This window comes from Lineus longissimus, chromosome 14 (assembly GCF_910592395.1).
Source record: "Lineus longissimus chromosome 14, tnLinLong1.2, whole genome shotgun sequence".
Classification (NCBI taxonomy): Eukaryota; Metazoa; Nemertea; class Pilidiophora; order Heteronemertea; family Lineidae; genus Lineus; species Lineus longissimus.
In genome coordinates, this window is record NC_088321.1 from 13,913,938 (window position 1) to 13,926,088 (window position 12,151).

At 40.5% G+C, this 12,151-nt stretch overlaps 1 protein-coding gene across 3 annotated transcripts in view; it reads left to right on the plus strand.

The window, feature by feature from the left end:
• The window catches only part of LOC135499030 (allatostatin-A receptor-like), a 34,075-nt gene extending 26,584 nt beyond the window's left edge, over positions 1-7,491 (plus strand). Inside the window, exon 2 of one of the 3 annotated variants that reach the window (XM_064789655.1) lies at positions 4,909-7,491. In XM_064789655.1, coding sequence (XP_064645725.1) covers positions 5,714-6,775 — 1,062 coding nt within the window. In that variant the 5' untranslated portion in view covers positions 4,909-5,713 and the 3' untranslated portion in view covers positions 6,776-7,491. The remainder of the gene's footprint in view (positions 1-4,908) is intronic. The other 2 variants (XM_064789654.1, XM_064789656.1) reach the window with 2 other exon arrangements.
• The last annotated feature ends 4,660 nt before the right edge of the window (positions 7,492-12,151 follow it).

Genomic DNA, 12,151 nt, shown 5'->3' on the forward strand with positions numbered 1-12,151 from the left:
CGTAAGATTGTCTGAAGAAAAGCTAACTTTGATGACAGTTAAATTGCCTCCAAGCATTGTAATCCCATTCAACGCTCGACGCAGTGGTTGGTAGAGAGAGTGGAAGTGTGTACAAAACCCCGTCAAGGCGCTTCGGTTTTAGCCTACATTATCGCTCTACCTTCGCGGTACGTGTTTGCATTGGTGGGAAAACTAATGGCGCCATTCTGGTATCACGTTCAAATTGTCACACTATACAGTATCTCGTGTACCATGTTTGCCAAATGTATCGTGATACCGCAGCCTGGATTCGTACAGAGGATACCAATTACATTTCAATTCATTCGGTGAAATCAATTTCCGGTCATATTTATTGGTTGCTGGGACCGGTATTTGTGTTGTTAGAACTATTGTGATGGCTAATCTGTACACATGGGAGTTATGAGCGCATGCCAATGACGAAAAAGGGGTTGATATGGTAAGTCGGTCAAAATGAATCATTAAGAGTAGACTTAAAGGAGTAGGTGGATTATCCCTTCTATATGATTGTTTTTTTCCTGTCTTATAAGTACTTTTTTAAAAGTGGTTATCAATCTTTTCCCTGTTTTCCCCTTAACGACGCTATTGCCATTACCAGTGTCCGCATAGCTGCGGAGTTATCGAGAGCAACTCAATGACGCCATGATGTGCCTAACCACCGCCGCGCAGCACGTCGCCAATGTATCAATCCGCACAAATATGATCCCTGCACGGAGAACTTACTTGTTATGAATATCGGGCAAACCTGATATCTCCGCTGCTTATATTCTATTTCATCATTAGTGCACTGCTGCGGTCACCATTTACATAATATCTGGAGTTCATTGGTCCCATCTGAATCAACGGCAATTCGTTTATACGATATAAGTTCTTTTATGAACAATTTGCTCTGACTTAATACTTCTGCATAACGATTCCTTTTAGTAAAAAAAGGCGAAGTAGCCGCCATAAGCTAATCAATCTGTGAAATCTGTGCAATATGTCTCCATTGTGTTACCCTTGTCATGCATTTAAGTCTATCGGTGCAAGAGTGGTTTCTTCGGGCCAGTGATAAAGATAACAATAAAAAATGCCTCGTGATATATGGCGTGTCTGGTGAGAAAATGTATTACCGGTAGACGGCAGTTAGTATACAATAGATTTTTGGCCAATGTCAAGCTCACGACTATTTCATCCACAAGACAAAATGTTCTGTCTTGTTTTGGACCACTGACTTTAATACTTAATACTTAATACTTATAACTTTACTACAACCATTTGGCAATAAAGTCCCTCGTTAATGGTTCTCTGAAAAGACAGGTTAATTTTAATTTTAATTTCAAAGTTTTTTTGAGCACCAAACAATAATAACACAATAAAACATAGTCAGAGTATATGAAATAGGTGCTCAAAAGAGAGCGCCGAATGGTCAATTAAGATACCCAAAGAGAAATATACATGTTTACTTAAACCTGCACATTTAAAACATAGATGAATCTAAAATGAAGTGGCTGGCCTTAGATTCAGCATTGCATTTGATCCACTGTGGATAGTATTTAGATTAATGCACCTTGCTTCCGTTCGTTGACCTTGTCATAAACATTAAATGATCATAAATACTGGAAAGGAGATTCGTAGCCTTGGCCGTAGAGCTCATGACATTTCACCTGTCCACCTGGCTGTGTGGCAATATATGATCTTTTACAAACCAGGTAAATGAAGTATGTTGAGAAGCAAAGGTGCACTATTTTTAGCTCACCTCTTAGCAGAGGTGAGCTTATCCCATACCGTGGCGTCCGTCGTCCGTCGTCGTCGTCGTCGTCGTCGTCGTCGTCCGTCGTCCGTTAGCAGGGCACGTTTCGTAACTGTTAGAGCTATTGAGTTGAAACTTGGTACACATGTACCCTTATGTAATGACACCTTGGAGACCAAGTTTCGGTCCGATTCGTTTCATGGTTTGGCCACCAGGGGGCCAAACATTAAAAGTGAAAATATGCAATATCTCCCTTAATAGTAGTCGGGAAATTTTGAAAAAAATATGGTAGGTACTTCTAGCAAAGGTGCATCATATATCCTCCGGGTTTTTGATTTGACCTCCTTTTCAAGGTCACAGAGGTCAAATGGTGTAAATTGGCCGTTAGGATGTAACGATGGCACGTTTCTAAACTGCAATGACTATTGATACCAAATTCAGGGACTGAAGTTTGGTCCAATATGATTCACCACTTGACCACCAGGGGGCAAAATCCAAAAACCTTAAAAATGTGATTATTCCTTAACTTCTTGCCCGATTGCCACCAATTTGATATCATGGGTACATCTAACCACCATACAGTATATGTCACACAGGTTTTTAATTTGACCTTCTTGTCAAGGTCACAGAGGTCAAATGGCGTAAATTCGCCGTCAGGCCGTAACTATGGCACGTTTCTTAACTGCAATGACTATTGATCACAAATTAAGTACACATGTACCCCTTGGTCAGGTGATCTCAGGTACCGAAGTTTGGTGCGATCTGATTTGCCGTTTGGCCTCCAGGGAGGGGGCCAAATCCTAAATTCTTCAAAATGCCATTATTCCTAGTAATGACTTGCCCGATTGGCACCAATTTTATATCATAGGTACATCTAATTCTAACAACCATTCAATGTGTCACCCGGGTCTTCTTTGATTTGACCTACTTTTCAAGGTCACAGAGGTCGAATGTACTGTAAATTGGCCATTTTGGGGAAATTGTAATTGCTTGGACCTACATCAAACCTAACACTACATGACACAATACAATGCTCTTTATCCATCTTTCCACCACATGAGGTGAGCACAATGGCCCTGGCCATTTCATTTAATATTTATAATGGAATCTATCTCTTTGTAGTGTATTCATCATAAGCATCAAATATCAACGTAACGGTGATTTATTATCATCATAGTATAGTAATGATGAAAATAAAAAAGACACTGTGACATATTGCTTGTTGGTAGACTTAGCTACAATACAGATGTTGTGAAAAGTCAGATAATTGAAGAGGCTTGCCTTAGCTACGGCACACATTGGTAACACTCTGGATAGTTTTATTTTCTTTCCGTGCATTGATTTATCGCCATGAATTGCCCTTGGCTTGTAATCTGCATCATAATATCAATGCATTAGTGATTTATTCTGGTCATTTTCCAACACGTCTAATCTTTCATTCATGAAAATTATGATAAAAAACCCATAGCATATTCCTTGCTTAGTTGGCTTAGCCACAAAACAAAGTTTTCGGAAAGAAAAAACACACAGGTAGGCTGGCCTTCGCTACGGCACACAGTTGGTTCACTATGGATGTTGTTGTGTTCTTGGTTATTTATATCCGTGTATTACACTTGTGAGCATCAAATGTCAATGCAAGTTCTATTTATTTCTGGTCATAAACCATGACAATAAAAAACCCTCATGATATATTGCTAGTGGGCAAAACTAAGTTACAAACTGTTCTGAAAAATATGGTAAATGCAGTGGCTGGCCTTAACGACGGTGCACATAAAGTAGGGGAGTTGCGCTGTTCCATCCAAAGGTTCCAGTGGTCAGATCCGTCATAGAACTTTAACATGGAGAGAATTTATAGAGTTTTTTTCTGCACTATATCTTACTCATTTATCTCCTAAAGTGATAATGTTGATAATTCGTATCGTGACATCTTGCCTGTCCAGCTGGCTTAGCTAGCGGACGCTAGTTTACTGCTGTACACATAACATTTTACCTTGCACGAGTTTTAAAAAGGCCCATATGGATGTTTGCTATGCAATGTACTTGAACTGAAAATATAATTTATTAACTTAACTGGGTGGTGAAGTTTTACACTTATCTATATCAAGTCGCAGAAAAATGACCGAAGGTTTGCAACAAGTGGACAATCACAACGGCACCATTGTGCAGCGATTATAATTTTATCAATCATGTCCATCTCATCAGTCTTATCTTACATGGACTAATTCCCACGACAGAATCATTTCATCGTGAATAATCCATACGCTCTGAATATTCTAGGGTCGTGAAATGGTCCATCTAACTCGCCACTACAAATTATTGTAAACGTTCATTTGTGCATGAACTTGAAGGCCACTAGTCATTGATTGCAGCTGCTGTGGCCGGTGGGCAGCTGGTTGCATTGTGTACCACTTAAGTTACTCCCATTTCTGTCCTTAATCACAAGTTCTTGAAGGACTGGATCGTTGGACGCAACGTGGGGGAGTTGCGCTGTTCAATCCGGAGGTGCCGGTCAGAGTGGTTCATTTCCGTCATAGATGTTTAAAATGATGAGGGGTTTTGACGTTTACACTAAAGTGGTCGACTGAGTTGATTGCAACTCCTTTCTGCCCAGTGGGTACATTAATATAAGAAGCTTTCTAAGCTTTAAAAAAAAACTTTTTTAATGTTTTTTTGGCAAGTACAGATATGCAGCCCCTGGAGGTTTTTTAGCAAAAGGGGAATCTCAAAGGGAAATTTCGCACACCAACGATTCAGCCTACTTTTTACATTTTCTCGGGCGGTGATCGAAAATGAACCGTCTCATTTCTATTCATAAGTCTGGCTCAGAACAGCTAGCTAGATTAGGCCTGTTGAACATGTGGACAATAGGGTCTGCAATAGGGTTCCATTCTGTAACTTACGTGTGATGCTTTGTCTTTTATATCTACTGAGGCGAGTGGAAGGGCATTGTTCTTGTCGTAGGAAATATGCTTTAACCATAAGTGTTTTTCATTTTGTCGTTAAACATCACAGGGTGCATGTTTGCGTTGGCCGAAAATCCTTTTAAGATTTTTGAAAATCTCAAAAATATTTTCTCTTTCGACTGTGTAGTGAACTCCCATCTCAGTACTGATCGAATGAGAGTGGCCTTTACAGTTTATGGCTGAGGCCACTTTCAGCTAAAACAAGTTTCCATGTTATATTTACAGATATGAGAAAAGAATGGGCAGTTACTTGATAACGCCATTTTGAAAGCAAACAGAGCTAGCCCCACCTTGAAGATAGAAACAGAGACAACATCAGATACGGTGTGACAAAGACTTCCGAAACAAGTACATCACGACGTCCACAGATTACAGAGAGAAAGAGGTTTTACTTGTGCATCATTCAAGCATTCAAGCTTAAAATTTTACGATTTGGAAATATTTTCATCTGAATTGGAATCTAGGTAGGTGATAAGACATAGCTATCTTACTAAAGAGAATATTCAATTAAATGGAAGACAAATGCGTGAATTAGGATACGCGTAGTACGTGAATTAGTCTACTCAGTATACGTAGATTAGGATATGTATATGTGGATTAGGATACTCATGCGTGGATTGTAGTATACGTACGTGGGTTAGGATACGAATACGTCGACTAGAGTACGTATACGTAGATTAGGATACGCATACGTGGAGAAGAGTACCCATACGTTGGTTAGGATACGTTTTCAAAAGAATGTAGTGATATGTAGTATATTGTAGTTGATTGCATGGTTTGGATAGTAAAACTACAAGAAGCCGATTAGATTCGAAGTGCTTTCCAATAATATATTTAGCATCATTGAGTCATCAAGACTTTGCAACTGGAGTGAAATAAGCTTACAAGGGAATGTAACGAAGGAATCGAATTAAATGTCTAGTTGGAAATTCGATGCCTTAGTGCAGGAATACTATAAATAATTTCATCAGGATTTAGTGAAAAGGCAACATAAGAAATAATGGATTTCGAAAACGAGACCTGCCTCGGAAAGTTTACAAGGACAGTCCTTGACAACGTCACCTTGGCAACAATTTTCAAATTCGAACATCTGGCCGCCTATATTGTGCCGCCATTTTTTGGTATCATAATTATCATAGGAATTGTGGGAAATAGCCTCGTTATTTATGTCGTGGCCTCAAATAAGAGCATGCGCAATGTGACAAATATTCTCATAACGGGTCTGGCACTCGCTGATTTGTGCTTTTTAATCACGTGTATTTCTATGCGGACAATTCCATACTTCACTTTAAATTGGCCACTAGGTGACGCCATGTGTAAAATTGTGCAGTTTCTAACTTTCGCATTGGCTTATATAAGCATTTATATCCTTGTATGGATGTCCATCATCCGGTATCTCGCAATCTCGTGCCCGTTGGCATCCATTAACTTTAGGACCAATAGAAACGCGTACATAGTCTTAGCAGTAACCGCGCTTGTTATTTTCGGTGCGAACGTCCCCGTCCTAGGTATCTTCCATGTTGAGCTTTACCACGGCTACGGTGACGAAAGGCTCGTATGTATCTCAAACGTCTGCACGAACGATGAAAGGAATATCCTGGCCGTATTTTTCGTTATTGGGTACCTCGTCCCCTTGACCCTTATCTTCGTTTTATACGGACTTATACTCAGGACGTTAATGAAAGCAGGTGAACTAGGGGCGGGGTCGTTGCGCAGTACTACATCAAAATGGCGGGCGGCGCGAATGGTGATCACGGTAGTTTTAACTTTTATGCTATGTTGGCTGCCGGCAGAGATCTTATTCATTATAGAATTTCTAGAAAACAGGCCCGTCAGCATTCAGTGGTTGTTTCTACAAGTCTTTGCTCAGGTGTTCGCCTATGCGAACAGTTGCATCAATCCAATTTTGTATGCGTTGTTGTCGGCAAATTTTCGCAAGGGATTCCGTATTGCTCTTTTCCGTACGTGCCGAATTGGGCGAAAACTCAAAACCTACAACAGTGGAAAGAATAGCGAGAAGTATTTCAGGAAAAACTCCTCGACCAGTGCTATGACGTTATGAAGGCAGAGGGTTTTAGTATTTAGATTATTGAAATTGTAGTGGATGTAAATAAACATGAACTGATATATTGGATTGCAAAAAAAAGGTTTTGAATGAAAACCAGTTTCAGCGTGCATTAATTGCACTGCCCAAAAGGTGTTTTTCGAAGATTGATGGTCGGATTATAGAATACAAGTAATACTTGCCTCTTGACCAAGTCATTCGAAAGTTCTTTCAGCAGGATGTGATAAAACACGGAATAAGGTATGAGGTGGTAAATTAAAGGGCCATATAGTCTCGATCTGTGTTCACCAATCATGTTACTGTCAGTTGTTTTAGGGGCTTAATGGGGCTATACGTGTGCCACTTTATCAAAAGAAACACTTCGTATAGGACGGAGGATTACAGCATTCAGTGACAGTGATCGGCTTACGTGCAGCGCCATTTGGTAGGTACTGTTACAAAAGGGGCGCAGTTCCTATTCCTTAATCAGTTTCAAGTAGTGGCAGTGCCACCTATAGGCAATCTACAGTTGATCTAGCAAGAGGTGAATAATACGGCCACAATGAATGTCGTCCGTTCTTGATATCAATTACAATGTAAATTGCTTGTTCTGCCTTATGTATGACCATGATACCACTTACTTTCATTATGTATAGGTTAAGGACCAAGAATAAAATACATATATAACTGTAGTTCTCAATCCATCCGCTAGGACGATTAATTAGGTCCAAACATCCCCCAGCGGAGGTGTGTGGAACTAATCAATGGATTATACCTTATAACTGCGTTATTTTATTTTCTTACCCACTTGGCATTTTCTGAAGAAAATTTGTCAGCTTCAAAGCGTAGCCAACACTAAACCCAAATTGAGATGTAAAAAAATCAACCATTTGCAAATCAAATGAAATATACAAGATCATTCTTCATTCATATCAATCTCCGATAATCAAATCAAGTAGATATATTTTGACAATACAGTAGTGACAATTTATATCAATTTCCCGCTGCTTGGCCTTTTTAATTGTGAGCCCGAGGCACTATAGAGAAAACATTTGTTATGCTTTCATCATTCTTTTGTCGGGTGTTTTATTGTCATACTGGGGATAGAGAAAATGGAAACTTCATAGTTGGAGATAAACATGTAAGTTTAAAAAGTGAAGTCTGTCTATAGTGTCACCTTTGATGGCAGGGTTAGCCAGGTTTGGCCATTGAGAACATCTTCTAATTCCAAGTTTAAAAAGTGAAGTCTGTCTATAGTGTAACCTTTGATGGCAGGATTAGCCAGGTTTGCCCAATGAGAACCTCTTCTAATTCCAGGCTTCTATCTGTTTCACCAGGCGCCTGGAGAGAAGGCAGTTTGTACCCTGGCCTCCAACCAACCAGCCGCATCGAAAAGAGCAAACTTCGGTGCTCGGGGCCTTCGACCTTCCGTTAAAGAGCCGCTTGACTGCTGTGTTGGCCATCGCGATAGGAATACACAACTGGTTTGAAAAGCAGTTGTAGCACATGCACATGCTTTAGCATTTCCAGCCACACTACTGCAATCTGCAAAATTACGACAGGCATGCAATGCAGCTTTTGTGCGAGATCTCTCGAGGTTCTGTGCAAACGGATTTCAGGAAAGATATCTCAATGGAGGATGGAAGATCAACCTCGTATCTTCACTTTCTGAGAGCACTGTCTAAAAAAGTATTTCCCCTTAGTTTTAAGGCTTTCCAACTTATACCAAACACATTATTCATTTTTCATAGTGGATAGATTGTGGCTTCCATTTTTGTCCGCCTGTGCATGTAAAAAGCTGAGCCAGTCCGACGTAGATCAGCGATTTAAGGGGGTACACCGGTCGTAATTATTGGTGATCCAGGAAATGACGCAGTAATTAACAATCGACAATGCCGTAGTGCAGTTATTAAGCATGCAAATTGTTGAAACTTGGTATTTTTAGTATTTGTCTGTCTACACAACGGCAATGCTGAAATTGATATTTCAACAGTGATCGGCGCAGTGTTGCTGTGATCCGTGAAGGCGTGATCAGGTGACAGCACGACTGATCATGATAATATTCTTGATCGTCCCTTTTCCGTTAAGATCGCCCTGCAACGGAGGTGCTGCTTTCTGTGGTTAGAATCACAAACGAAGAAAAGCAACATCTCATTCAAAACATTTTCTTAGGATGTCACCTCATGATCTTGTGGACCACCCCGCTTACAGATGAAGGTCTGTAGACAATTTAGTTCCTAACTTGGGGTTAAATCCTTCTTAGCCTTTAGTTTGAGTGAAAGAGATTACTCTTAAGTTAGTGACTGAATTTGTCTTGGGGTCCTTGGCATGGTCGTCATGGTTTTCTCCTCACATGGCCATGTTAATTCTCGATATATCTGCCTTTACTTGTACCACACGGAGCTGACGAAACTTATACTTGGACGGAGTTAAATTAAGATGACCCATTGACGCAGATACCCGGATGTGAATGCGGTGATTTTGTCAGCGGCTGTCGTCAGGTTGCTAACATTATAACATGTAGCTTAGATCTTGATGCGCCAATTCGAACTGTCCCATGGAGTGGCCTGTCTAGTCCGCAGAGGCCGACGATCGAAATGGGGTCGCAATTAATACGTCAGCTCGCGCCCTCAAATCACGGCCGACATTCCAGCCTTGATGAAATTTAGTCTTCTGCGCAGACGGATGTCCCGGCTGTAGTGTATTTTGCTACGTTTGATGCCTGTGCGTGTGGAACTGTTTTTTTAGGATAGCTGCTTGGAGGATAGCCAGACTATCCCAGCGCTATTTTTAAGGATCACGAACAGATAGCCAGTTCGCACGCCCAGCGCTTTCTACACGTTCTCGGGCAGTGAAGATGCACATTCTCATTTCCTGTTTATACGTCCGGCGCAAATCAACTATCCTGATCCGCCCTGATGAACATGTGAACAATAGGGCCCACAATTGGCTTCCGATCAAAAACTGAAATTTGGTATTTATAGTATTTTGCATATATATGTCTACACAACGGCATGCTGAAATGTCTGCTTAGTACGTATTTACGTGGTTGGAAATTTTAAAATTATAATAATTTCAGTTTTTTTAATAGACGGCATTGGCCTTTAAGTGATGTTGCAAAAATGATGTTGTGTCCCTTCTTCGTCTTGCTCTTAGTGGTTCCGAACCCTAATCTCAAAACCTGGCATAGCTTGAATAGCTACGACAGGGAAGCGCTTCACATTACCGGGAAACCCTTGCTTCCATCCATAGACGCATGTGTTACTGGGAAACAAGTGCTTCCATCTATCGACGCAGGTGTCATTTGCAAGAGGAGAATAAAATGCAGGGACATCCGATCCACAGATGAGAAGAGAACGCCACTTGAAATTTGTTTTAGGCTGCACTGATCATATATCCTCGATACTATTTTATTACAAAACTTACAAACTTACATTACAATGGTCAATGTGGTACACCTTCGCCTGCTTATGCTACTAACAATTTTCAATCAAGTTATTTAGTTGGTAAAATGGAACAAAGACCTTTGTCTATTCTGAAATTGCAAACCTAAAATGTTGATTTGCCAAAATAAAACAGTATCCATTGATGAAGCTCATGGGAATCTTCCCTGTGAGTTCATCCTTGATGAAATAAACGTCTTCTATGAGCGGCGAACGCTTGCAACTGAGTATCGGGAAATACGTTATGGTGTCGCCACCTTCCGTCGGTCCCTTCTAGCATGTGCATTACTGTCGTCGTTGTGGAATTCTCAGGGCTTTATTTACTGTTTCTCTCTGAGATGTAGGCTTCATCGGACAGTTTCGTATGCATCTTGTAAAGAGACTCAAAGGACAGACTTCCCAAGAGCTTGTAGGCTAATGACTAAAACGGTATGGCCGGTGTAGCAGTTTAGGATGTCCCCTGAAAAATAGTCATTCCCTGGTGTATGGCGTTGTATGGTGATGTATCGAAGTGTGGTTCTTTGAGGCCAATGGAAATCCTCCTTCCCATTGATCTTCCCACCACAGTGGTTGTGGGACAATAACTGAAGGTTCTTACAAATATCCATATCATGATTATGATGAGAAAAAGGTATGGTTTTAGTTCTTATTCCATTAAAGGTAAAATCTTTTTTTTAATTTATGAAAAAAGGTAAAAACTATTTTAATGATGCCAAAATGTTTACTGCAACATTGAACTTTTGACACAGGTGTAGTGCGAGATTCTGTCCTAGGATGTATTGTCCCTGATATGGTTCACTCATTCACTTTTGATATATGAGGTATTGGATGTCTTGGGTCTCTATGAAGCCATACTTTAAGCCGTCACCTGACAATGGGACACCTTTTCCAGGGGATACGTTGAAACTGCTACATCTTTTCCAGTCGGATTTCTATTCCTCGTGTAGGTCGTCAACTAGAACAATGTTAGGCTTGTCACATGCCGTGTATTATTTCGTTGCCACTAAAATTGAATTCGAATTCGAACCCAGTCAATGGCGAACATGGGGCGGGTTACATGTAGTCTTTTGAACATGTAAATTGAAATTATTTCACCGGTATTGAAGTAAATCTATCCCGAAACGCTTTTTAAAATGGGGAGTTTTGAACGGCCCGGTTAAAATCTAAGGCGGGAATAAGCTTCCATTGATAAATCTTAGCAGTTTCTAGTTCCCCTAATGTAGTTGATTATGTTAGCTGGGCATCTGGTTAACATTGTATAACGATGCATAACATTACTGACTCCAGTCAATGATCTGCGTACGAGGTAATTACCAATTTAGTGCCACGACTGGATCTCTTTAAGAAACACTTTTCTCTTATCACCTCCAGTGATTTTTCATTTCAGAACCTCAAAAGTAAGTAGGAGTAAGTAGGGGATGATGGCTTTTTTCAGTGGTTGTCTGATCATGATTCGCTCCTTACTTGGTCATGTTCATTCTCTTAATTATAGCCTGATGGCCTTTGCTAGTATCATACAAAGCTTACGAAACTAAGATGACAAAATCAATACGTCAGCTCGCGCCCTCGAAACACGGCTGACATTCCAGCCACAATAAAATGTAGGCTTCTGCACAAACGGATGTCCCGGCTGCGAAATTTTTTTCTGCAGGATACTTCTGCCACAGTGTACATCTGACAGCCAATCACAATTGGCGCGATCTTTGACGTCACACTGTTTATTTATGCATGATAATGCAAATACAATGGACGATACCGAGTCGCATGCCGAGTGCCACTTCAACTGTGAATGTGACAATAGTTCATTGTCTGACCCCAATTATGCTCAACTCAAGGTTTGTGTCGTAGTGTTTAGGAATGAATTGCACAGATTCATTGTAAAATTGATGATATTATGCGTACAAAAGAGGCATCAGCTGATCTGATCGCTACATTGCAGTGCATGCATTGA